Source organism: Colletotrichum aenigma (assembly GCF_013390185.1).
Source record: "Colletotrichum aenigma strain Cg56 chromosome Unknown KSG_Cg56_contig04, whole genome shotgun sequence".
Lineage (NCBI taxonomy): Eukaryota > Fungi > Ascomycota > Sordariomycetes > Glomerellales > Glomerellaceae > Colletotrichum > Colletotrichum aenigma.
The window spans coordinates 4,750,207-4,776,638 of record NW_023500910.1 but is presented as its reverse complement, the minus strand read 5'-3'; the positions used below and the strand labels follow the sequence as shown (position 1 = coordinate 4,776,638).

At 55.6% G+C, this 26,432-nt stretch overlaps 6 protein-coding genes across 6 annotated transcripts; 3 read left to right on the top strand and 3 right to left on the bottom strand.

Moving 5' to 3' along the window:
• Positions 1–55: 55 nt before the first annotated feature.
• CGCA056_v007102 (putative peptidoglycan-N-acetylglucosamine deacetylase) lies at positions 56–3,776 on the top strand (the record flags this gene model as incomplete). The annotated part of the gene is made up of 3 exons (XM_037322351.1): positions 56–381; positions 432–759; positions 810–3,776. The coding sequence occupies 3 exons, from the start codon at positions 56–58 to the stop codon at positions 3,774–3,776; spliced, it is 3,621 nt and encodes a 1,206-aa protein (XP_037180485.1).
• A 725-nt stretch (positions 3,777–4,501) lies between these two features.
• Positions 4,502–5,704, bottom strand: CGCA056_v007101 (uncharacterized protein; the record flags this gene model as incomplete). Its single annotated transcript, XM_037322350.1, has 1 exon — positions 4,502–5,704. One exon carries the CDS (start codon positions 5,702–5,704, stop codon positions 4,502–4,504), a length of 1,203 nt encoding a protein of 400 aa, XP_037180486.1.
• A 2,187-nt stretch (positions 5,705–7,891) lies between these two features.
• Positions 7,892–8,455, top strand: CGCA056_v007100 (uncharacterized protein; the record flags this gene model as incomplete). Its single annotated transcript, XM_037322349.1, has 1 exon — positions 7,892–8,455. The coding sequence occupies one exon, from the start codon at positions 7,892–7,894 to the stop codon at positions 8,453–8,455; it is 564 nt and encodes a 187-aa protein (XP_037180487.1).
• A 2,255-nt stretch (positions 8,456–10,710) lies between these two features.
• On the bottom strand, positions 10,711–11,433 carry CGCA056_v007099 (uncharacterized protein; the record flags this gene model as incomplete). Its single annotated transcript, XM_037322348.1, has 2 exons — positions 10,711–11,293; positions 11,345–11,433. 2 exons carry the CDS (start codon positions 11,431–11,433, stop codon positions 10,711–10,713), a joined length of 672 nt encoding a protein of 223 aa, XP_037179673.1.
• Positions 11,434–14,590: 3,157 nt separating this feature from the next.
• Positions 14,591–15,745, top strand: tae1 (Alpha N-terminal protein methyltransferase 1; the record flags this gene model as incomplete). Its single annotated transcript, XM_037322347.1, has 2 exons — positions 14,591–14,895; positions 15,406–15,745. The coding sequence occupies 2 exons, from the start codon at positions 14,591–14,593 to the stop codon at positions 15,743–15,745; spliced, it is 645 nt and encodes a 214-aa protein (XP_037179674.1).
• A 1,878-nt stretch (positions 15,746–17,623) lies between these two features.
• Positions 17,624–18,733, bottom strand: CGR1 (Cell growth-regulated gene 1 protein; the record flags this gene model as incomplete). Its single annotated transcript, XM_037322346.1, has 2 exons — positions 17,624–18,114; positions 18,307–18,733. The coding sequence occupies 2 exons, from the start codon at positions 18,731–18,733 to the stop codon at positions 17,624–17,626; spliced, it is 918 nt and encodes a 305-aa protein (XP_037179681.1).
• Between the last annotated feature and the right edge of the window lie 7,699 nt (positions 18,734–26,432).

Sequence of the window (26,432 nt, the reverse complement as noted above, 5' to 3'; positions counted from 1 at the left end):
TTTGCACCACTCACTATACTTCACATCTTAGTTTTGTCTAATACAGCGAGCCGCAATGCGTTGGTCTCCCTTCCTCCTCGCCTCCCTCACTGGGTTGGAATTCGCTCAGGCACACGGCCACGATGAGCATGAGCCTCACATGAACGTCATTTGGGGACGCGGTGGACCCAGCGAGTTGCGACAGAAGCGTGCGGCGTACGAGGCATGGAACCCTCCATCAGTGCCACTCAAACCCCGCGGAGACGCTACAAGCCCCCTCGAAGCCCGACAGACATCCGGCCTGACACAGGCCCTGCCCTCCGGAATCGCGGTCGGAGATGGATCGCAGTGTGGTCCGAAGCTCGGAGCTTGCAACCCGGGCGACTGCTGTTCGGCTTCTGGGTATTTTCCAATGCTTCTCTGGCATGCAATCAGTGGCTAACCCTGCATAGATGGTGTGGTAAAGGCCCTGCCTACTGCAACTCTCCCGATTGTCAAATCAGCTACGGCCCTGCTTGCGACGGCAACCAAAAACCAAGCGGCCCCGATACTTCTAACGACGCCAGACCCAAGCGTGGTGACGTTCCCTATGGCGGTGTTGGCATCTACAACTGCGTCAACGACGGTGATGTCGCCATCACTTACGACGATGGCCCGTACCTCTACACCGATGGCATGTTGGATGCTTTCAAGGCTCACGGTGCTGTTGCAACATGGTTCATCACTGGTAACAACATTGGCAAGGGTATGATCAACTCCGCCTACGTTGGCACCATTCAGGTAAGACCTCCAATCGCGTCCGTAATCTGGCAGGGGTCTGACAACAGCAGCGCATGGTTGCCGAGGGTCACCAGATCGCCAGCCACACGTGGTCCCACGAGAACCTCGATTCCTTGACTCTGTCCCAGCGCAAGAACCAGATGGTGTACAACGAGATCGCCTTCACCGACATCTTGGGCTTCTACCCCACTTACATGCGTCCTCCTTACTCCATCTGCGGAACTGAGTGTCAGGGACAGATGGCTGATCTTGGTTACCACATCACCTACTTTGATCTTGACACTCAAGGTTACCTGCACACCGACCCCAGCCAGATCGGCGTCAGTGTCAACCTTTGGGACCAAGCCATGCTGGCCAAGTCTCCTTGCAACGCCTCCTACTTGCACATCGAGCATGACATTCACCAGCAGATTGCCCAGGTTCTTACTCCTCACATTCTGGACTCCGTCGTTGCCAACGGCTGGAGGGCCGTTACTGTTGGCGAGTGCTTGGGCGATCCCGTTGAAAACTGGTACCGTCGCGGCAACCCCGGTTACAACTTCAACATCACCGCATCCAGCCCTGCGGCCTGCGCTAGCACAGCATCCAAGACAACCACTGCAGCTTTCTCTACCGGTGGCGCTACCACCCTTCCCACCTCCACGTCCCTGGCTGTCTCAACTGACGCTTCCTGCGGTGGAACAAGCGGAAACACCTGTCTTGGATCTACCTTTGGAAACTGCTGTTCTGTCAACGGCTGGTGTGGTAGCACCAACGCGTACTGCGGATCAGGTTGTCAGTCCAAGTTTGGCAACTGCGGAAGCAACGCCGGCTCCAGCAGCACAGGTAGGACCTCGTCTACTTCTCGTCGCAGCACCAGCAGCTCCTCCTCGCGCACCAGCTCTTCTTCGCGTGTCAGCTCGTCAACCGCTCGCACGAGTTCCAGCTCGTCCTCGCGGGTTTCTAGCTCCAGCTCGCGTTCCAGCACTGGCACGTCGCGCACCAGCTCCAGCTCAAGCACTCGTAGCAGCACTGGTCCCAGCTCTCGCACTTCCGCTACCGGAAGCGTCACTGCTGCCACCACCGGGTCTACTTCTCGCACAGGAACTTCTTCTCTGACTAGATCATCTTCAGTCTCGGGCTCTACTTCAGGCTCTGTTTCCGGGTCTACTTCCCGTTCTACTTCTTCTGCGTCCGGTTCTTCTACCGGCTCCACTGGCTCCGCCACTGCTGCGTCCGTCTCCGGCTCGTCCACCGGCTCAGCGTCTTCTTCTGCATCGGCTTCTGGCTCCGTCTCCGCCCAGTCTGGCTCATCCACGGCCAGCGGCACGGCTTCGGGCTCGTCATCTGCCTCTCGTTCCAGCACTGGCACCGCTGCTCTTCCCTCTTCCACCCTTCCCGTCTCCGACAATGGCGAGTGTGGTAGCAACAACGGCAGAACTTGTATTGGCTACTCGCAGGGCAGCTGCTGCTCCCAGTACAACTACTGTGGAAGCACTGATGCTCACTGCGGCACTGGCTGCCAGAGTGTCTTCGGTACCTGTGGCAGCTCTGTCAACGCCACATCTCCCAGCGGCACCGCAAGCGCCGCGGCCGGCTCTAGCTCCCGCGCCAGCTCTGCCGGTACCGCCTCTGCCTCTGCCCCTCTCGCAAGCTCTACTTTCCCGGCCACCAGCGATGGCTCATGTGGTGCCGCGGCGGGCAAGAGCTGTGTCGGTTACTCTGGAGGCACCTGCTGTTCTCAGTACAACTACTGCGGTAGCACTGATGCCCATTGCGGCACTGGCTGCCAGTCTCTCTTCGGCAGCTGCCAGAGCTCTGCATCCGGCGGAAGCTCCGCTGCAAGCTCCGCTCCTGGCCAGGCTACCGGTACTCGCACTGCTTCCGCCTCGGCATCTACCAACACCAACCCTTCCAGCGACGGCTCCTGCGGTGGCACCAAGGGGTTCAACTGCTTAGGCACCAACTTTGGTGACTGCTGCTCGCCCTACGGCTACTGTGGTAACACCACCGCTCACTGCGATACGGGCTGCCAGAGCGGCTTCGGAAAGTGCTCTGGCGCCGGCTCGGATGTGAACGTGTCTCTTGATGGAAAGTGCGGCAACACGGGCACCTCGGGATCGGAGACCTGCCAGGGCTCCACCTTTGGAAACTGTTGCTCGGCTTATGGCTACTGCGGTAGCACTGATCTTCACTGTGGCACTGGATGTCAATCCAGTTTCGGCACATGTGGTATGTCAACCGAGGTCACAAGCGCATCGACGCTGACCTCTTCTATCTTACCTTCTGCTAACACTACTTCTCAGGCTCTTCCTCCACAGCAACCTCCTCTGCCAGATAATACCTCGACCGTATCTTCGTCCCAATCGACCACCACGGACAGCTCGACTGTTGCTACTATCAGTAGTGCTTCTGTTGCTGCTGATGTCATTGGTAGCTCTTCTGTTGTCACTACTAGTGCTTCCGTTTCTGCCGATGTCATTGGCAGCTCGACTGTTGTTACTGCTGGTAGTGCTTCTGTTTCTACTGATGCCGTTGCCAGTTCGTCTGTTGTCGTTACTAGCAGTCCTGTCGTTGTTCCGGATGTCGTTGCCAGCTCCTCTGTTATCATTACCAGTAGTGCTGTCGTTTCTCCCGATGCCGTTGTTAGTAGCAGCTCCAGCAGCTCGTCTTCTAGCAGCGTCACCAGCAGCAGCGTTCAGTCTTCTAGTAGTAGTAGTAGCAGCAGTTCCAGCAGCGATACCAGTAGCAGCGTTCAGTCCTCTAGCAGCAGCAGCAGCAGCAGCATCTTCAGCTCCTCCACGTTGTTGACATCCACCACGACCTCCTCCTCCGCTGCCCCTTCGCAGACGGCCAAGGTCGTCAAGGTCGTCAACAACGTCGGTGACTCCTGTGGTTCGACATTGGGACAAAAGTGCGGAACGGGTCTCTGCTGCACGAGTAAAGGTCAATGTGCGACTACAAAGGTGTGGATTTGGAACAATGGCAATTGCTACGCGTTCAACGGCTGCCAGCCGGAATGGGGTACCTGCTTCTAAAAAAAGGAGAAGATGAAAAAAGTTCAGCGCTGCTTTTGAAGACAACAAAAAATGTTGTCTATCAACAGATTACACGGGGTCGGAAGAGAAGTTAATTTTCTGTTGTAATCACTAATTTCCTTTCTTTTTCTTATTTTCTTGTCATGTCTTTCTTTTATCTCCTTGTTCCGGAGTTTTATGCATGGGGAGCATCATCATTGACATAGAGCGATCAATACCTCTCATTTTTTGAGCAGAACAAGCTTGTAAAGTAGCCCATTTGGGTTTATTAGAGAAAGAACTAATTGATCTCTCGTTTCAATTATTTCTTGAGAGTTTCATCTGTCCAACACATCCTGCCTGAAGCTCAACAGCATTCTATACTAAAGACACCAGCGGTATCCCATCACAGCAAGCATATGACAACGAGCAGTCTAGCAGTCAGACACCACAGTATATCAACAACATCATGAGTGAAAGCTTCTCATTCAATGCAGTGTATTTAGCAAGGTCTGGCCCGCTCTATCTAGCTTTGCGAAAAACAATCCCCTTCCTGGGTATCTGAATCCTTGTCCAACGCCTTGAATACTCCTGAGCTTTCCGAACCAACTTCATTACCTGCCAAGCCCGCTCCAATCTTCAATTCAATCTGCAAAAAAAATTAAAAATCGCCCTTAATCTCAAAAAGCCGGGCATGGTTCCGAATCCTTTGTTCGTACAAGTTCCTTTAGGGCGGAAGTGCTCGTTCAGTTCTCAGACTCATGGGTGCGGCTGAGAGTGCAGCGGGCGGCACTACCGATCACGCTGAGGATGCTCTCCATGTGGTTGAGCCGGTTGAAGGAGGCATTGTCCTGCTCACGCTGGAGGCGGACGGCCTCGCTCAGATCCTTTATGGCGCTCTCGTGGTAGGAGTGGATGCGGGAGTTGAGGCTGCTGATGCGGGTGACGTGCTCGGTCAGAGCAGCCAGGTTCATGTCAGCGGGCTGCTGATCGAGGGCAGCAGAGTTCTCCTTGCGGAGAGCCTCAGCGTGGGCCAGCTTGTCAGTGGCCTGCTTGTGGAGGACGTCGATTATGACCTGGGTCTGGGCTGTCTTGGCGGCCTCGAGGTTGTCTACGGGGTTGCTTCTGGTGCGGCGAGAGCCGGCGTTGGGGGTGACGGGCATCTGGCGTTTACCCGTGTCGTTCCTGTCGGAAGTCGCAGCGTGGCTGCTGGTCATGGGAACGCGGGGAAAGGAGGTCACCATCAGGGCGGTGGTCGGGCCGGGGTTGGCGTCCTGGCTCTGGTTGCGGGAGGATGAAGCAGCGGTCTTGGAGGTGCCCTTCTTGGAGGACTTCTTGGGAGGAGCCAAGGCGCTGGCCATGAGCTTGTTGAGGAGGGGTGTGTCCTCGTTGTCAGTGTAGTCGTTGTGGGAGAGGCGAGACAGCCGGGCGCGCTTAGCGGCCTCGTCGTCCTCGTCAGAGGCCTTGCGCTTTCCCTTGGCCTTGGAGCTCTCGGACGGATCATTGAACAGCTCAGTGAACGGATCAGGCTGCTGGAAAGAAGCATAAAGGTCAGCAAACTCGGCGTCAGGAGAAGCGGTGCCGCTCTCATCCGTCTCCTGGACAGGCTGGCCGGAGATGCCGGCGATGGTCCACTTGTGGATGTTGTGGGCGAGGTCGGAGTGCTTGGCATAGTATTTCTGCTGGATATCGTAGATGCCGCCTTCGATGGCGCCCTTCTCGTAGCACAGGGCCAGGGCGACGACCTCGGCGGCCTTGGGCTCGCGGTCGTTTTCGTACTCGTTCTGGATGTACCACAGGAGGTTGCAGTCATTAGGGTCGGGGAACTCGACGCGCTGCTCGATGACGTCGATGATGGCCATGCGGAAGGAGTCGGTGACGTTGGAGGGAATGCGGTTGATGAGGAACTGGTGGTATTCGACCAGCTCGGGAGACTTGGTGTTGACCATGGTGGCGGTTGTCGGGTGAGGGATTGGAAGGATGACGTTGGTGGGCGGTCGTCGATATATACTGGGTGGAGGGTGAATGCGAATATTGTTGTTGTGGTGAATCACTTTGTGTGGTTGTGATGTTGTGTTGAGATGTTGTGGTGGGAGTGGGTGACGGATACTTATGGCTGGTGATGAGGTGAAATAACCAAGGGGTGGAGGAAGGAAGGAACGACACGTCGGTCCCTTTCGATCTTGTTTTAGTACGTCTGACCTAACTGGTCTTCAGCTAGGTGGTTGAAAGTCGGGAGCTAATTGATTATTCGTTGTGGAGGAGAGTTTGGCGTGGGGGGTTGAGAACAAAAAGGGTGATATTTGTAGACTGGGTCGAGGACTGTAGATGAGGAGGAATTGAGGAAGCTGCGGCCCCGGTATCAGCTTGTCTTCTCACTCCAAGTAGCGTTTATTTGGTCGTGTTGTGAGAAGTAAGGATGCAATGTCAAAGGCTCGGGGAGATGTGGTGTTGCGGAAACCAGAGTGCAAGGAGAAAAATATTTGTTTTGTGGAGTGCGAAAGCAAAGAAAGCGCAGTGACAAAAAGCACCAATGTGCAGTTTTCTCAGTTCCCGAGAGTGGATGACTGGGAATCGATGGTGAATGTGAAATGTTGCTGTAGAGGAGGAGGTCAGAATAGCAGAGGGGTGAGATTTTGTGGGGTCCTCAGGGATGAAGCTATCACCAGGACATCGAGAAGAAGGAACGACTAGTCAGTGGTTCACTGATTTCTATTCTTTGAAAATCTGTATCTCAAAGACACCTGGAGAGTGCTGACGGTTTTCACAGAAAGGTTCACAGAGTGCTCAGGAAACATACAACGCGAAATACGTAATGGCAAGAATTTGAGCAGAAATAATAGAAAGAGCGAGAGGCAGTGATTTTCAAATTTTTCTCCGACACCATGGCATGCAATACTTGAGGGGCTCCGGGCGGTTGCCAACAGTGTTGGTCTTTGGCTGAAGCATCTAGTGACTTTTACAGACCGATAGATTATGTTGACAGAGTCAGAGGGAAACAAACATCCAATAACGAGAGAAAGCAAGTCATGTCGTGATATCCCGATTCAGGTCCTTGGCATGATTCACTTTGGCAGGTGCTAGCACGGCAGGCCCCAGAACAGCAGGTCTCCAAGGACAGCACACGAGGAAAGGGGAGACGTCACGGTAAACTGCACACCTGTTAATTATTCCTGCCGGAGCTTTCGCACGAGAACCCAAGGAGATATTCGACCATGTGATGGCGCAGCAAACCCTCAATCCTCTGGACTTGTTGTCTTTACCGTGTCCATTATCTTCGTCATGTCTGAGGTGGCTGCCGTCGTCAATGTGTTATGAACTCTTGTTGGGAGATGATATCTGATGGAAGGTGTGGTTGAAAGCCAGATAGACTTTGGAAGCAGGAGGACCTCGCAAATAGAGAAGGGCCCAGATCAAGGTCGCGTAGATGAGGCAGGATCCCTCTTAATTAGGTAGTCGCGCTTCAGGTAACTTCCCACTGGCCACCTGTTTCCCTTCTCCTTAAGTATCTCTGGGACTCGACCAAAACCAGTCGTATCTTCCAGAAACACCTCCCGCAGGCAACGACCAGAAACATCATCCAACTGATCACAGACCTTCACGACATACCTTTTCCAGCAGATCTCAGTGCATAGGTCAGTAAAATGAGCGGACAAGGCGGCGATTAAGTACTGACATCGCTCATACCAGGATACCTGACCTCGGAAACAATAGATGCTTTGGAAGTCAATCGCCACCAGTTTACACGAAGCCCAAACTCGAGCTGAGAAACGACACTGAGTGCTGCGACTTGCCTATTCACGTCAACCATGGCTCCTCCCAAGACTGCCGTTCTCCGGAGACAGGTCCAGGAACTCGAGAGCAATAATATATCCTTGTTAAGAGAGAACGAAACTCTAACAAACAAGATCAACAACTGGGAAAAGTTCTTCCTAGACAAGAAAGACAAGCTTGAAAAGGAACTTGTGAAAGCCATTCCGAAGGACGATGTGGGAGCAGACGATAAGGAAGCAGATCAAGGGTCTCGCCTGTGCCCATGGTCTATCGAGACCACGTGGACGCCAAATCATTCTACATCCAAATAGGATTGGAGTAGCGCGGAAGTAGTAGGCCAGCTGTTCATCCTGATCCACCACATGATCCGGCAGGGAGACCTAGATACGCATGAGCATGAATTCGTTGCCGCGATAAATCGATTAACACAGATACTCTCAACCACCCCACAAATCAATGAAGTCGCTATCCGCTGGCTTCTGGATCGCTGCAACGGCATCACCGTGGACGTCAACGGTCCAACCAAGATGGCGATATGGGCACTTGCAGACATTTTTCACAAGAGATGGTACGTAGTGCTACCACCTGCTTACCTCAAGGTGCCGTTCATTCTCGCGGAAGCGTTGGAAATCGATCGAGCTCGCCAGGCAAATGATGATCGCGGGGCCTTTGCGCTGCGTGTTCAAGTACAACCTGGGGAAAAGACAGCATCCTTCGTCAAAGTCTCGCGTCTAAAGTACTGTGTCTTGTTATACCTAGACGATAACGAAAAGAAGGTCGCATTCGTTGATTGGAACCTGTTGCCAGTGACTATGGGTGAGACCATAGTACGCGTCGAGGGTCCTAAACGTCAATTCTTTGAGCTTGACCTGGCTCAAGAAGAACATTTAAACTTTTACAGCTTGTGTTTTAGCGTGGAGCTGTGAAAAGTCATGAGATAGAAAGCCGAAGAGCCATCGGAGGCCAGACAGGGTCGGAACGCCGACCAACAGTAGTAGCATAGACATGCGAGCAAACCCACGAGAAGTATAGACTTGGAGCATTGGTTCAACCGGATGAGTGGTAGAAGACGCAAAAGAGAAATACAAAGAGAGTGAAACACTACCCTAAATTCTTGCGATTGGCAACGTGAAGCGTGCAACCGAATTTGATTTGGTATGAGACAGGAAAGCAGCAAAAGCTTGTCGTATTGCATAAGTGAGGTTGCGCGCACTGCGACAACAAAAGTCATCCAAGGGTATGCTCTTAGATCCAAGAGGACATTCGGGGATAAGACATCTCTAACGCATACCGAAGTTGAACCTTGACGCTGCCGAGGAGACCCCTGGACCCTTGATGTGATCAGAGGGGAAGGTCTCGGACACAGCGCTCAAGCAGTCGGTCGCCAGGCTGCCGCAGAATTCATCGGTCGCTGAACTCCTCCTTTCTCAATGCCTTCGCTTCATAGATAGTAATAATTCTCACCACAGCTCATCAAACTGTGTATAAGTTCTGCCAGCGCGGGCCATTTCGTTGACCAAGATACCCCTTCCAAGTCATGACGTCTGGCGAACAAGCTCAGAATGACGGCTTGAGTTTATGCAGGGCGAAGGCCACATCGCAGCACGCGACGGGCCACGCGAGATCAAACTCTGTGGTAACTTCTGACTAGCGCCTCACTGAGTTCTGTCACCTTTTTAAGCTTATCGTTATTTCTCCACGGCTAGGAATTGACTCGACGTCGTTAAATATTTTACGACGACCAACGTCCTTCTCAAGGAACAATAAGATGAAAGAGACAAACACAGCAAATAAGTTTGTGTACACTGACGGCAAAGAGTGGCCAGTGTCGAAACAAGTGTGTAGCAGGCATCATGAAAAATGTCACCGTGCCGCCGAGATATCAAGACGCAACAAAAAGTTACTTGACCAGCCTGGGGGTCGAACCCAGAATCTCCTGATTGCACGATGAATCGTAGTCAGACGCCTTGCCATTGGGCCAACCGGCCGCTTCAGCTGATTGAGCCGAGGTGGTTGTTGGAAAACGCGAAGCAGAACCTGCTGAAGACGCTAGGAAGGGGCCGGCGAAGAGATTTTTCTTTGCATGAGTACGAGACTGGAGACGATGAGCTAGTTCAGTGGAGAACGGGCGGGAGAAAAGAGAGAAAACACTCAGGAAAAGTGGACTCGACGTTGGTCGGTGGATCAGGTATGATGGAGCAGAAGAAGAAAAAAACGCTCGGATGGGAAGGGAAGCGAAAGGATTCCCGTCAAAGGCTTGAGTCGTTGACGAGGGGTGCTCATTGGCTCACCGCAGACCGGGCTCCCGGGTGGATCGGCCGGAGCATTTCGGTCACCAGAGCCCATCCCGGAACAGTTTCCAAAAAGGCAACATGTTTGCGCGCGAGGGGCGAAGCGAAGCGCCTTTGTCAGATACGTCGCCAAATCCCGTCAATTCCAGTCAAACAGAATTGTGCGATTGTGATTCAATGTCCGAGTGGACCGCCATCCACTCCGCAAAACCCATCAGAGAGGGTTGCATTCGCAATGTCGATCAGATTCCGGAGAGATGGAGGCCCGTCTTGTGCCAACCTTCTCTTTTTCGTCGCGTCCTTGTTCGAATCGACCACACCCACACAGCAGCGATTTACGCTTTTTGCACGCAAAGAGACGAGACGACCGCAACGTACATGGCGTATTACCCGCATGCGCCCGAGCATTGACCAACACACGAAACATGTTTCTGTGGACGGGCAACCCATGAAACGATAAACCCCTATAATTGGCATCATAGCGCCAAGATATCTCGTGTCATACCTATCGGATCGCGGTGTTGTTGATGTCACTGGGGCCAATACGGACCCGATTCCGAGAAAACTGCGAACAGATTCACCAAACACATGACCGTTGAGAAAGAAATCGTCTGACGCTTGAATTGCTCGTCGTGGCTATGTACTTCCGCGCTCCGGTCTCAACTACCCCTGAACCCTTCGTACAGCGCCGGTCCAAGCCAAATGGCTGGAGAACCCCTTAGGACCGGACGTCCTGTGTAGAATAAGCTTTTTTTGTCATATCGTTACAGATCCAGTAGTCCGTAGACTATCCTGGTACTCTGCTTTCCGTAGCCCTCGTGAATCAAGCAACCGGCACCAGTGCCGGCGACCCTTCCATTACGCCTCCAAAACCGCAAAAAGCAGAGAGCTTAGTTGGGCTTGGCGACGGGGAGCGCAGGAGCGACAGGAGCCGGGGCAACGGCGGCGGGAGCAGCAGCAGCGGGCTTCGCGGCAGCGGCAGGGGGAGCGGCAGGAGGAGCAGCAGGGGGAGCGGCGGCCGGGGCGGCGGGAGGAGGAGCACCAGCAGCACCACCGGCGGGAGCAGCAGCGGGAGGGTTGGTTCCCTTGCCCTTGGCCGCAGCACCGCCAGCCGGCGCGGCGGCGGGGGGAGCAGCGCCCTTACCCTTGCCGGCAGCACCAGCAGCGGGAGCGGCGCCCTTGCCCTTGGCAGCACCGGCAGCAGGAGTAGCCTTGCCCTTGGCCTTCGCGGCGCCGGCGTTGGCCTTGGCGGCCTTCTTCGCCTTCTTAGCCTTCTTCGCCTTCTTGCCCTTCTTTCCCTTCTTGCCCTTCTTCTTCTTAAGCAGCTGGCGGGCGCGGACGGGGACGGCCTCCTCCTCGTCCTGAACGTCGGCGATCACACCGCTGGTGGTCTCAACTCCGTTGAAGGAGGGGACGGAAACCCCGCGGGGCTCCTGGTCGCGCTCCTGCAACTGCTGATCATAGTTGGTGAAACTGCGGTGTGCGTTAGTGATGGTCCTTTGAGATGCTGCAACTGTGACTTACGTGACAGCCCTGCTATCAACATCGGCGGGAGCACTGCTGACGCTAACGAGTGTCGAGGCGAGGAAGAGGGAGAATGTGAGGAACTTCATTTTGTTGGACTGAAGTGAACCGAAGTTATTGATGAATTAGATAATCGAACCCGGTCGATTTAATGAACTGATATTGGTTGTAAGGGAATGTATGTGTTAAATCTGGTATTGTGAGGCCTGCCGTCGAATCAATCCAGGAACTGCCAAGAGAGAGGATGGGTTGAAGCCTTTATGTACTCACTCGCCTCTCGTCCCAAACAAGGACCTGAACAAGACTGAGAGTGGCGTGAAGCGGAACATGTCGAGAGAGGGTGACCGAGAGCCTGAAACCCCCAAGCCCAGGGGCAGACAGATGTCAATGTCCAGGCGCGATGTGCTGAGCCACTCCAAGGATTCGCGTGAACAGACCGGATTGTGTAGATGCATCTGCTGCTGCTGCCTCTCTCATCGCATCATTCAGAATAGCAACACCGTTGAGTCAGGCCAACCGCAGAGTCGTGTTTCGGAACTCGGTCCATCGTCGTCCAAAGTCCCTTACATCCAGACCTTCAAAGGGGCAAGGTGCTCGAAGCAACCGAAACTCTAATCCTTCGTCCGATGTCGCCAGTCTCCCTCACCCTATCTCTCCTTTTTCTTTTTTCCCTCCTCGCGTATCATGCTCTGCAGACGAGAAGAGACCCCCACAGCGCCAGCTAAGGTTATTCATGCTTGATTCGAATGCGCTCTCATCTGTATGGCCGCCCCTGGCCTGGTCTCAGCGACCAAGCAGGAGGAACGGGAGCCCACACGCTGGTATAACCACAGCCGCGGGTGATCGGCCCTTGTCTGGCTCGTGCCTTTTTGCAAGATCCCCCCTTGCTGTCCTCACCACGTTTGAGGCAGTAAGCTTTCTGGCCCGAAGGCGTCGGGGCCACAAGCTGCAAAACATCTTGCAAGGAGGCGAGAAAAGTCAAACCGCCTCAAACCACCTCGCCTCGTCCGACCTGGCTTCGCTTTCTGCCCAGAGCCATTCGTTGCATTGCCATCTACGACTCGACACCGAGAACGAAGACTTTCGATAGGCTGGAAGTTCAGCCGTTCCCTTGGAGGATTACGCACATTGTAACTTCTGTCAAGAACCGTTTATCTTCCCAGTTTACAAATGACCAGGACATGGTGATGTCAAGTAAGCATACCTGCCTAAGCATACTTGCCTAAGCATACTTGCCCATGACGCTAGCGTCCGGCCCCCAATGGAGCTCGATCCAATTCCGGATCTCTTCGTCGCCGAGTAAAGCTCGATGAAAATTTGCATATTCGCGATGCAAAGGATCAAAAGACTGACGCGTCGCGGGTAGAAAGTGCCGGTCCAGGTTGATCGCCGCTGTCAATCAAGCTTTCGTGACACTGGAAGGCTTAGGTTTGGGAAGCAGGCGGTACTCCTCAGTAGCAGAATGCGCCACAAAACCTGCCGGAAAACCGAGCCATTGGGAGCGCCATCAACTGCCTCGAACTGCTAGTGGATTCTGTCTGGCGAGCTCTCACGCGATCCATAGGTTCCGCCCCCGCGGGGAAGAAAAGGGGACCCAGTCTGCTGGTGTTCAGACCCCCCCCTGGTCCAGTATCAGAACGCGGTAGTGTGTAGGAAAGACCCGGCTGCGAGTCTGCCTGCATGCAGCCGCAAGGCCCTCGCTGGCCGAAAAAGCCTGGACCGCACCACGCAGAACCTGAGAAACGGGCTGTGTCGCCACGGGCTTCACATGATGTCGACGTTGAGGTGCAACGGCGGTGGCCGAGTGACCCAGGGTGACGCCTTGTACAGAAAGGGACGTCTGCCCCTTCTCGTGATATTTGCAGATCCTTTGTTCCAAGAGGGATCCCACGCCCGTTTGCAGCGGTTGCATGTTGGTTACATGTCTTGGCAACCCCAGATTCGCGAGCCTACTGGATCTCCAAGATCGGCTTGGGTGATTTGGAAGAAAATCTTTGCGATTCGAGACACAGGCCAGGCGGTGGCCTGTCGATGTATTTCGGGAAGTTTGAGCCGTGGTGGTTTGGAGACAAGTTTTGCCGGAGTCGCTAAAGCGCATCGCGAAGAACGTCGCAGCCGGGTTTCCACATTATGATCGCCTGCTCTCCCGCGGCGGAGACGAACAGTTGCCTCGTTGAGGTCCGGTTTGGAATACCTGCTTCATCTGGAGATGGTGACAGTCCTTCTGACATTGCCGATGGGAGCAATTGTTCTGCGGATGATGGCTGCCGTTCGCTAGCGACGGCCTATTTTTGAGACGGCGACTTTTTTTTTTTCTTGGTTGTGGACGCTGCTGTCGTCTGGACGGACCTTCAAACATTGATCGCGCTATCGCAAGAATTACCAAACGGGAAATGTCCAAGTCACCTGACTGGTGTAAGAGAAGCTGTGGCCTGAGGAACCATCCGGAATCTGTCGACGTGAATCATCTCGTCGAGAAGCCCGCGCGTCCCAGGCGGTCGGTTCTGGCCGCATTAACGGTCGATCGTAAGCACCTTGTTGTTCGGGCGCAGATGAGGCAGCAATGCAAGAGCTGAGATCAGAGACGGGCACTGGCTGATGTCGCGGCGGGAGAGACGTGAAGTCGCAGATGACATGTAGTCACCACCCGCGTCCATGATGAAAAGACGTTGAGAGTCGCGCATCCCACGTAGCTTTTACGGGCAAGGCTGACAGGTGCATGAGCTGAGATAAGCTGGGGGAAGCGGTTCAGATGGATATAAAGAAGATTAAAGGCAAAAGAAACTCCCGTTAGTGCAGATAAATTCAGCAAGCATTTAGGTCAACTTTATTGCGCGCAGTGGGCGTCGATAGGCCCCGGGCGGGCGGGCGTACTAAGGTTGCAAAGTTAACCTTAGTTTTAGGGGCGTTCCGTGATGACGCCAGGCACCGGGGCGGCAGTCTGTCTTATCAGCCTTATCAGTGGATCTCATTTGTTTAGATGGATAGGAGTGCTTAGACAACTATCTCTTTCATCTACCCCATTAAGCAGTGTCTAACTCGCATAATGTACCGCTATGCATCAATCGAGCGTTCCCCTCCTGTATGTCAGTGCATTGCAGCTCCGGCGCGGTTCTTCAACAATGTCACACCCCCCGACCGCCTCCGATCTTTCTTCACCACCACGCCGCATCCGCCCGCCACCCACCACCCACCACCTCTGAGGCAGTCAAGTCAGATTGCGCGTGCGCGTGCGTGTACGTCACAATGCCCGGCGACGAAGGAGCGGCACCCGCAGCCACGGCCGTATCTTCAACAGCGGGAGAGCAGTCTGCAGCATCAGCAGCAGCCACCACCACCACCACCACACCGCCGCCCGACGCCAAGATCAACGCCAAAGATGGCCGTTCCTACTGGCAGGGCATCGATGCCGACGTGAACGGCATGCTGGGTGGTTTCCCCTACATCAGCAAGGTCGACCTGCAGGGCTCGCGCAACTTTCTGGCCAAGCTGGGCATCGGCACGAAAAGCGGTCTGCGGACGGTGAGCCGCGCTCTGGAAGGCGGGGCCGGGTGAGTTTTTCTCTCTCTTCGCTTTCTCTCTTGTCATTGTTCTCAGGCCCGAGGGTTTCGTCAATCCGGTACCCGTTACATTCAAGTGTCATGTATCCGGCGGAAGGTTGATGGCTGGTTTGGTCCTGGTTGCTCCCATCTCACATCACCAACACCACCACCACCACCACCGACATACATGGACCCCCGTCGTTTTTTCCCTTTTCACCGCCATATCGTCACTCAACTCTCTCACCGCCTCTCACGTCCTCTCAGTCCTACCCCTTCTTTTCGCCATCCCATGCCCTTCACCTCTCCCCTAACCCACCGCAACAACGACACTGCAAGGCGGGCCGAGCTAATGATTTGCCTCGCCTGACCCCGTTGTTCTGCGCCCTGGGCCTTCTCCATTTTGCCTCCTCGTGTCGGAACCTCTCACCGGTACCTCTGACATACACCCCCTGCCCTTGTCTCCCCGACCCAAGTCTCCGTACCATGTCACGACCATCCCTGCTGACCCTCGAACCCCAGCATCGGCCGCATCACAGAGGGACTCATGCTTGATGTAGCTGAACAAGTCGACATTGTCGAACCCATCGCCAAGTTCACCGCCGCTCTTCAGGAGAAGTTGGGCGTCGGTTCTGTCTTCAACATTGGTCTCGAGGAGTGGAAGCCCCTCGACGGCACCGCTTACGACCTTGTCTGGAACCAATGGTGCGTCGGCCACCTGACCGACGAGCAGCTCGTTGCCTACCTGCGTCGTTGCAAGGAGGTCATTGCTCCCACCGACGGCGTGATCGTCGTCAAGGAGAACCTGAGCACTAGCGGTATTGACCTGTTCGACGATGTCGACAGCAGCGTGACAAGGTGAGTTAGCTTGCGCTATACCCGGCCCCGTTCATCCTTCCCGAGCTTTCGTCTCGTACACTCCATCACCAACCACCGCGGTGGCAAAATTTCTGCCGGAGCCCAACGCCGGCCAGGCCCTGTTTTCTCGTCTTCTTTCCTTGTTCCTTGCCCCCAATGGCCCGTGTATACGGATGCATGCAAGACACCTGCATAGACTGACGCAAGTGCAACAAACACATAGAGTGGATGAGAAGTTCCGCAGCCTCTTCGAGGAAGCGGGTCTCCGCCTAATCAGGACGGAGCTGCAGCGTGGCTTTCCCAAGGAACTGTTCCCGGTACGCATGTACGCACTGAAGTAGTGCAGACGACGGGGCAGAAACCAGCGGTGGCGGACAGAACAGGCGGGGGCCAGACACGACACCCGTGGCGGCGAAGGGCGGCGGCGGCGGCGGTAAGCGGCAAGCCAACCATGGATCCGGGGCTGATGCCCGGGAGACCAGGGGATTGGGGGGCCGGCCGGATGGACGACGATGGAGGAATGGTACGGGCTAGACTAGCCCCCAGGTGCAGAACCCCCCTAGGGCTAGGTCATCCCGCGTGCGTCCCGGCCTCTTCAGGCCCAGGCGAAGCCAGCATGGGATGGGATGACATGGCGGCTCGGGCTCCGATCTAACTGCACGATGCGGCAGGCCCCCGGTCGTTCGTTCGTGGGAACCACTTTAATTCTCCGATCTGGAAAAACCGGGGTGGACTCTTGTGAACAGCAGACGAGAGGTGAAAAAAGAGCACAAAAGTATGAGGTACAGGGTCGTGAGCGCGTGTCATGTACACATACAATCTGCCGTGGACGAGAGAGGCCTGCCACGTCGACTGCAGATGCAGATACGCGACGGACGGGCGTGTGGTCTGTATTGCGTGGGCGTGTGCAGCGTGTGGTTGGGGTTTTACTCGACCCTACCTCTCTACCTTGCTTGCCCCATCTAGCGATGTCGGACGTCACTAGCTGCGTCGTTCCCACGTCGTTTTCGCTGGCTGTCATACGTTCCCAGCGATGGGAAAGGGTATACACGAAGCTGTGACAATGTGCAGTAAATCTGACAGAAAAAACGTGTACATGTATTCTCTCGGAGGCATTAGGCATTGGTGCCCAAACTGCAAATCCACCTGGACGGTGTGAAAGTGAGGCGAGCCTCCTGCATGCTGCTTGCAGTCCTTTTTTAGTGTGATTATACGGGGTTTGTTGGGGGCCAACATGCAGCGCAGCAGAGCCAGCCGGCCAGCAAACCCTCGACTTACATGGCCACGAGTCAATAAAACACACGCAAAGACACGAAGCAGCTTTTCGAACCCGAGAAAAATTTATCGTGAAGCCGCAGGAAGCGCAGGAGGTTTTGTTGAGTATGCTGCTGGCTGCACCACGGATTGGTTCATGTGAATGTGCTCTGCGAAAGGTGTCGTCGCAGCGTCGTGTTGACGATTTTTGTCTGGACCGGGACTGGAACAGAAGAGGGGGGAGCCACTCAGAGACCACGACACGACTCGACACACAGTTTTTTTCTTTAGCAGCGGCGGAAAAATGGGAAGCCGCCGCACTGCAAAGCGCGGCAAGGACGGAAGAGGAGGCAAAAGGGGGGGGAGGGGATGGGGAGGAAAAGCCCAAAGAGCGGTGTCGTATGCTTCATTCTCGTCATTCATCACAAACCACGTTTCTACTATCGTGCTGTCAAGGACCCTGACAACCCGCCGGGTCACCTCATCCCTCGTCGAATCCATCAAAACTTTCTTTCCCTCCGGAGTTTCTGAGACACTTGACTCCATCGTGAACTTTCCACCCCCTCCCCTCGTAGTACTCCGTAGCGACCCTGCAAAAGGAGGCCCGTCATGCGGACATGCTGCCAGCTCAGAGCTTAAACTCAAAGAAATCGAGCCCCTTGACCCCGACGTCGACGCGGAACAGCGCGCCCCCGTTCTCGCCCTGCTCCTGCGTGGCCTCCTCCTCCTCGCCCAGCGAGGCCGTCGTGATGAAGAGCTCGGTGCCGACGAACTGCACGCAGGTGATGGCCTTGGTGGGCAGCAGGATCTCGCCGACGAGCGTGCCCTCGGGGGAGATCTTGAGCACGCGGCCCTCGCCGTAGACGGCGTGCCAGAGGTTGCCGGCCTCGTCGACGCGGAAGCCGTCGGGCTCGCCGGGGCCGTCGTGCGTGTAGAAGACGCGCTTGCGCGAGAGCGCGCCGTCCGCGGGGGCGTAGTCCCACGCGTACACCTTGCGCTCGGTGGAGTGCGTGAAGTACATGGTCGTGTTGTCCGGGGACCAGCCCACGGAGTTGGGGATCATGAGGCCCTTGACGACGTCCTCCTTGCCCGACGTGCCGTCGAGGCGGTGCAGGGCGCCTTTTGGGTGCAGTCAGTATCGTGAGTTGGCTTCAGAGCTGCTGTGTGTTTGTCCTTTGGGGGGGCTTGAGGAGTATATGCGGTGAAGAAGTGCGTTGTCACGACAACGGGCGGCACGCCTGAACATGGGTCGTGACGTCCGTCAGACCGCTTCAACTGCCTTCCTCTCTGCTGCTGGCTGCTGCGACATACCTTCAATCTGAAAATCGCCCAACCCGAAATCCGTCATGGTACCGAGCCAGAAGCGGCCGTGAGGATCGACGGCGCCGTCGTTGGCCCTCAGCCGCTCGTTGCGCTGCTCGTTGAGCGGCTTGCCGACGTACTCGTACCTGCCCGTCTGCAGGTCGAGGACGGCGATGCCATACTTGAGGCCGACCAGGATGCGGTCCTTGGGGTCGACGCCCTCGATGTCGGCCGTGACGCCGACGGGGACGTCGAGCTGTAGCGTGCGCAGGGACGCGGGGCCCCGGGCGAGGTCGATGATGTGGACCTGCTTCTTCTTGATGTCGACGAAGCGCAGGAGGTTGTTCTTCTTGTCGTGGTACGGCCCCTCACCCAGCGCGCAGTGGATGTTGAGGTAAGGCTTGTCGGCCTTCCACTGTTGAAGGGATGATGCCATGACTGCTACGTGCTGCGGGAGGTGTGGAATGATTGCGCGGCCCTTTCCGTCCGATTACGTTTTTGACGTGACGGAGAAGAATCTCAGAGTTTCCTGTCGACCCAAAGGTTGATGAGGGATTTCGCGATGAGGAGAGACGTTGGTTATTCCTTGCAGAATTGACCCGGGATGTCCTCTGCATGCGGCGCGTTGCTTGCTGCCACTGTGTTGTCAACCCCCAGAATTATCCGAAGGAAACCCGACAACGAGTGGTTCCGCTTTCTTTAGTTGCACTTGGAACAGAGAGTTGTAGTTTGCTGGTGACGGACGTCAGAAAGTTGTCATTAAAAGAGATAATGATACAAAATCCGGAATGAGGACAGGATATACTGTTGGCTCTTTTTCTGAACCCCTCCTCCCCGAACCGAACCGAAGCCCTTATCCACCTTGCAATCTGGCCCTTTTGCGACGAAGCATCTCGTTCCGAAAACACGGAGGTATCGCGCGTGCAACCCAACTCGTTGCGTGAAGCCGACGGAAGGCGGGCCGCTTAGCCTCATATGCCGCCGGCTTCAGCGGTGCAACAGGACACAAGATCAACGACGTGGAAGGCTTCTTCTAATGTCGTCGACTGCGGTTGCGATATGCGACTCCATGTAAGAGAATGAACCGTACTGATTCGCGATCAGCCCGGCATTTGGGGGGATGATGGAAATCGTGTGCAAGGGGAAAAAGCAATGAGAAAACCAGTAGAGTGAAATAAACACCAGCAGATCTCGCCCGAAAATCTCCTGATGGGCGTCCGCCAAGCGTCCGAGCAAACGGCTGTCTGGAAGCGCTCGGCGGCTAGGAAAAGCGCAGCCGCTCCCTGAGAAAGGCTAGCTCGCCCATCGATGCTGGTGACTACTCAGAGCAAAGTGCATGTGTGGTCTTGTGACGAGAACATGCCCGACAGGAGCTGCTTCCGGGGGGTTGGGAGCAAGTCCGGAACCCGGGGAACGTTGGGCGCGTGTTCCGGGACGGCGGTGTGGACCGAAGGGAAACAATGTTCAGATCGCCCGCGAAGTTGCGTGTGTCCGGGGGGTAGGAGGGGATGCCAGCACGCCTCTCCCGTCCGGGTTGCGACACGAACGATGGTCAGTACTCAGCGACTCGACTCAGGACGGCGCACCGCCTTAAGAGTTACGCAGCCAAAAAGTCTGGTGGACATTTGGGGGCGATGTCGAAGTCAACCCCTGGTTCCGACTGGCTCACCAGATTCCCAATCTTAACGGTCCCATCCTGCGAACCCTCCGTTTCACGTGCCGAACCCTCGCTGCGGGTGATGGTCGACTGTCTTTGATCTGTCGAGCACCCCGAAGAGCTTCTGTTGCGAGATTGAGCAGGGTCAAAGCAGAAACGACAACAGCAGCAACAATGTAAGATTGAATCAAACATTGTTTGCTGCGCCCTTGATACAGACGAACCGATCAAGGCCCCCAAAACGGGGTGGATATCTCCAGGTTTGTGTTGCAATACAGGGCTTCTCAGGCTGATGGCCCAGTCCAGTCCAGTCCAGGCAGGCTATGCAACCCCGATCGAACTGTTCCATCACCAAGGGGGGAGGGGGATCAGACACATGATCGCCCACAAGCCGTGGAGGGAAGGTCTGCAAATTTCCCGAACGAGGAGGGGTTGCAGCGAGGCTCGTCCGTAGCTTGCCCATGAATCGTGTAGTGTAGCTCAGGTGCCGATGCGGGTCAAGCGGGCTGGCTGGGCTGTCTTTTTGTCACTTTTACAGAGTGCTGTGAGTACACACGAGCTGTACAGACGGGTTAGCATGTAGCATTGAACTGATGGATGAACAGGAACCAACGAAAGGGGGTTCCAACGTGCTTCAAACAGCCTTCCGGCACGTGGTATCGGCCGTTGGCGCTATCCTCTCTCGTATTGTAAGCCTCACCGGTTGACAATGACAAGTGACGTTGGAGAGAGAGCTCACTCATGAAGCAGGCAAGCAGTCAGCGGTTGGGCGCGTATGCTGCTGCTGCCGGCCATGGAACTGCAGCAGCCTAGCAGCAGTTCAGGCGTCTCTTTTCTCGCTCCAAATGGCGAGCTGCATGGCAAGCTGCACGGGTCACCCGCTGGCAACCCGTTGATCACATTCTCTGTCTGCCTGTCTCTTCTTGGTGCTGTAGCGATACCGTTCCTATCAAGGACTACCGTTTCCGAGGCGCTACTGCTGCTGCTGCTGCTGCTGCTGCTGCTCTCGTCCAGGGGTGGTGCCGGGCGCATGAACCGCGGCCCGTGTGAGCACCGTTGTGTTAGTTGCAGCTGCAAATGCATGCCATTCTCACGTCACATCCTCTTCTGGGCGGTCCATGGTCTCTCCCTCCTCCCTTCCCGCCGTCTCGCCTCGTTTGGGCAGTTCTCGGTGTCGCTCATTCAGTCAGCACTCCCGTCAAGGTAGCATTGGCCTCTTGTATTGGGATTGCTTGTCATTCCACTGCTTGGGCAGTTTAACCCAAGTGCAGTTTAGCAAGGCCTCATTTAACAGTTTTGCGAAATTGGCGCAACCTCTGAGCGCCCACCCCATCTGGCTGGCTCTCCGAGTTGCAGTGATCGTCGGCGCATGTTGCTTTGCTCTCCATTTTTCTTTTCCTTTCTCGTGAACCATCCCTCCGCTTGCAATGGTCAGCGCGCTCGCTCGCTCTGCCGGATCACACTAGCGACAATCGTGAACGGAAATGTACCGCCAGGCTCCATGTCCGGTACGGTACGGCTGACTGGTGGGATGTATGTATGGTACTGCGTATGACTAGCTGGCGAACCAAATTGCTAGGGACGGGCCGGACAGCGAACACGGGCAGGGAACAGGCTTTGAAGTGCTGCTGCTCTCTCACTGCACTCACACTGCCTTGGGCTGATGTGACCTGTCGATGTCGACACAGTTCCTGCGCTTGGACGAGCGGACGAGCGCGCGCAAAATAAATTGGGCAATGGTGGGAAATGGCCGCAAGCCAAAGTGGCCTTTTTCCTATCGCAAATCCGAATCCGGAGGTGTGATTAGGATTGCATTCACAAGAGAAAAAAACAAACAAAAAAAACAAAGAGTTCAGCTCGCGGAACAGCAATATCCAAGACCACCAGCACAACAACAGACAACAAAGTCACCATGAAGTATCGATATGTGCCAGAAACTCTCCCTGCCTGTCCTTGCTTCTGCGGACGACTGCCGAGAGATGCAGCAAACATGTTCTGTCTGCCCAGCGTGTGTTGCTGTTTCCCCTTCGCCCCGAACGCAACGCAACGCAACGCTCTGGCCGACGCGACAGGACTTCATCAGGGCGGCTGGCTCCACGATGGTTGCGCTCGCCGCTGTTGCAGTTGATCGTTATATCGGCGCTCATTTTATCGTTGCAGATGTCTCAGTTGTCTCATCAAAAACAATCGAGGACTCGGCCCCTCGGTGGGGTTCATCTCGCGCACCTCATAGTGTCATCCATGGAACATGGAATGTCATTTGAGGGGACCAGCGCGCGCGCAATCGCTATCGCCGCATCGGGGTTTACTCCTCTTGTTTCTGCAGCCCACACCGGGGAGGGGACCAACTCTATCGTCCGGCATGCAACCGGCCAGATGCAGCGGCTCAATAACGTCCTGTTAGACTTCACGGAAACCGTCTCTCTTGCAGTCTTGAACGGCCGACGGCAAAGCATCTGCGGCTGCGAGTCGGCGCCGGTTTGGCATCTGTAGATGCTGCCTCCCACCCCCCCCGCACCGTGGCTTCCGAATCACAAAGTTAAACTCCCCGTGACAATCACGGCATGCTAGAGATGCATCGTCATAACTGGGGGGTGGGTGGTGGCATAGCAGTAGGCTTCCCCCCTCATCTTTCTCCTCCCCCTCCATGGATCTAGGCAGTCTGGCTTGGCTCGCTGCTCCTGTCCGCCTGGCGGCGAGCCTCTTATTATTAGGTTGCGTCGGCTTCGGCTGCGACGAGCGCAAATGAAAGCTTGATCCACGGATTTCCCTCCCAGCGGCGATGGCATGTCCTTGTGCCTTGCTGGTCCCAACGTGAACCGATGTTACATTCGTCCTGGCACTCTGGTCCCTGTGAGCACACTGCGACAAGGTCTGATAAGATGAGGGCGCCCGTTCATCTTGAAAATCCAGGAGTCGGCCATCTCGTTTGAATTGAGAGGCGGCAGGCCCTAGGGTTTTGTTCTTATTCAGTAGCATCCATGTCGCGCGCCGTGGCATCAAAATGTAACACTTTGGAAGTTGATCAAAATTGAGCCTCGTGATGGGTGTGAAGGTAATCTTGTTTTGCGGCCTGCCAGGCAGGGTGCTCTGCTGTCCGTCCAACGTGCGTGTGGTGTATGAGACTGGACGTTGTTCTCTGTCTGGTTTGGGGTCGTCTCTGTCTGTCTGCACCGCCTTCCCGTCGTCACCTTTGGCAGCATATGCCACTAGTTCGCCAACTCAGGCGTGACGCATGTCGGAACCATGGTGGCCCTGGCACGTTTTCACACGTTTGGAAACGGAGCAGACTGACGGGGGGGGTGTTGGGTTGTTCGGGGAGCTTCGCGGCAGAGACGAGCGCGTGTAGATGGCGGTAAGACCGTGAGGACTGTGCAGCCGTCGCTTCAGCCCCCCGCCCATTAGATGCGCACGCAACCTGTGAATCACCCCAAGCTCCTCAAGACGTAATAAGGCGTGGTGCCTGACGGATAGAGTTTCTGTCTGGCGACGCAAACCAGTCAGTGTGCTTCTCCGTCTCTCTGTCTGCCCGGATACTTTGCCAGCCAGTTGCGATCGGTTGCGAGGCGGTGCGTGCCAGGCTCTGGCCAGCCTCCAGCTCCAGCTCCCAGCTCCAGGACGGACTCAAGGGGGCCTGGCAGGCTACTGGCATGGTTGGCGAGGACTCATGTTGTAGGTTGGGGGTGCTCGCGGAAGCACGAAAAGTCCCGGACGAGCTAACGTGGAATTATTGCGCCTATCCACTCTCTTGGAACGATTCATTTGCTGAGGCGAGCAGTGAGTTTGATGGGCGGCGGGCGGCCACCTGGTCCTTGGGTACGGAGCACCAATGACCGTCTTCTCGTCAAAGGTGCCTTGGCTCCGCGGCGGCCTTGCCTTGTCGATTACGCTGGTCTAGCGCGTGTGTCGTCTCTTCTGGAGCGACGACATGGTCAGGTATCTTTGTACTCGGCCTGTCCCTGCCCTTAGAAGGTAAGGTGGAAGGGCAGCCGGCCGACAGAGACAGAGGGAGCGAGTGTGTGTGTGTGTGTTGGGGGGCCGCATGTTGGGCTGCAGATGGCACTTCCTTCCTTCTGGGGCCTTGCATACAGCTCATGCAGGCGGCATGGTGCATGTAAGTATGTACAACGACGACACGTCCCGCGGGTGGTGCTGTGCGTCGGTGACCGGGGGCCAGGGGTCAGATATCATCTGTAGCATCCGTAGTCTTTACTATGGTAGACAAGAGGCGGGTGAGTGATATCATGGCCGACGTGCGCCCAACCAACACTGAACGAACGACAACCAACGACGACGCCTCGTCCGGCCCTGCCCGTCTGTTGTCTGTCTCGTTCGGCGCGGTCGGTGGCTGCCGGCGACCATGACGGACGCGACCAGACCAGACAACTGTCCGTCAAGCTATCTCTCTGTGCCAGTGGGTCGGTCACACATCCAGAAGAAGGGAAAAAAAAAAGAAAGGACAATGTGAAGAATCAAGTCCCTTCTCCTCCTCTTCATCCAGGCTCCCCTCCCCAGGGCGAAAGAATTAAGATGATAATACGAAGAAGAAATGAGAAATGTGTGAAAAGGCGCGGGTGGGAGGCCATCGAGGGTGGAGATGGCGCGAAGAGAGGGGGAATTGAGAGGGTCTTGGGTCTCCTTCTCCCACTGTTCGTCTGCCCCCATGCCATGACGAGCGAGTGACCGTGTGACGGGCAGCTGGAGCCAGTGGTCGGTCATAGTCGGTGTCGGCTCGCTGGGGCATTTCTGGGAACCTGGGAGAGAGTCTTGGGAAAGCATGGGTGGTTATTTCAGTTCGTAAGGTTGCTTGCAGGGTATATTACATCGAAATCGATAGTGGTGTGGGGAAAGTTGCAAAGACAAGATTGTGTGCGTGTGTGTGTGTGTGTGTGTGTGTGTGTGAGAGAGCGACAGACAGAGTGTGGGTGCGTGAGACACAGAGCGAGCAGGAATGAATGAACCCAGATGTCTTGCTCGAGCCGAGCATAAACGAAACGGCTGTTCTCCATTGGTGTCAGTCAGTCAGTCAGCACCGTAGCGTAGCAACAGCGCAACGGTAAAGAAACAATTAGATGGCTCGTCATCCTGCACAATGCCGTGTCCTGCTGTTCTGGGGTCATCGACAACAGCAATGAAATGTGCGCTTGCTGCGTGTTTGCTGCTGGGCCAGCAGAGCTGCTGAAGTACGGAGCACTACACTATGTAAAGTCTACTGCGCACTTCGTACTTCGTGCTAGCTTTCCCTTCCGCCCCCTCCTTGGAGATTTCCCAGCGACGGGAGGAGGTACATGCCGCAATTGACTGAGGGACGGTTCGTTTTCCGTCCATGGACCCTGTCCCCCCATGGCCGGTGGTGGACTGAGATGCACGCAAGATGTGGCCGTCTCTCTGCTGTGGCCCGCCGATGGAGCGTGCTCGCTGCCATGCCCCAAGGAGGCTTCTCGTCCGGCTTCGATCCAGAAGCGGCCGGCCGTGGCTGCGTGTGAATGGTGTTCCAGGAGGCCGGGAAGGCGAGCAAGGGCTCGCATGGCATGGTACCTACGGCATGGCATGGCATGGCCTGGACGAGGATCTTGAGATGCAGCGCGGGTGGGATCAGAGAAGGAGGTGGTGAGCGAGCATCCATGACCAGTCCAGTTTATTCCACCCACCCACCCGCCCGCCTCGATGCGATGCGCGCGATACATAGTGTAGGTGTCCACGGAGCGGATGCAGCATGTGTATGAGGGTGGATCTTGACGACCAGTCGGTCTGTAAGTCTGGCGCAGTTTTGGGGGTTAGAGTTTGCGTGTCAACTGACCGCCTTGCGAGAGGTGCTATACCTTGACATCAAGTCATGTATATGTAAGGCTATTATTCATTTATTCGCAGGAGGATCATGTTTGGGGGCAGGCCAGGTCAGATCCGTTGCTTACCTCGGACAGATTAAATCATACGCAGTCATGTAGACAGAATCGTCACGTTCGTGCCTTTGCATGGATTCAGTTCACCGTCGTTTACACTCAAAATCTTGACCACCCTTCCATGGCCCTGTACAACGGGAATAACCATCGCCGGAAATGTCGGGCTCATGAGGGGGGCAGAAGCAGAGTTGATTGATGGGCTGGAGGAGGCAACTCAAGTGAGGCATGTTTGCGTGAGTTAAGCGCCAGCTGCACCGGTGTGTTGTCACGGAGTTGTCGCTGCGGCATGGGGGCGGTATGACTGTTGCGGCGCCGAGTCTGGTGCGGCAAACCCAGGCCAGCACGAGGAGGTGAGTGGTGTTAGTGCCGTCCGGAATATGACGAGTCGGATTTTCGATGAGCGTGAAGCTGTTTGGTCTTTTGGATCATGATCGCCGCGGAACGCCCTCCTCCTTCGCGCAGTACGCACAGAGGGCGGTACTATCGAAAGTACGGGGTCCCGCTGCTGGCGATGGCAGGCAGGCAGGCATGCTGTGGTAGGTAACAGGGTAGACTAACAAGTGGATGAGACGAGA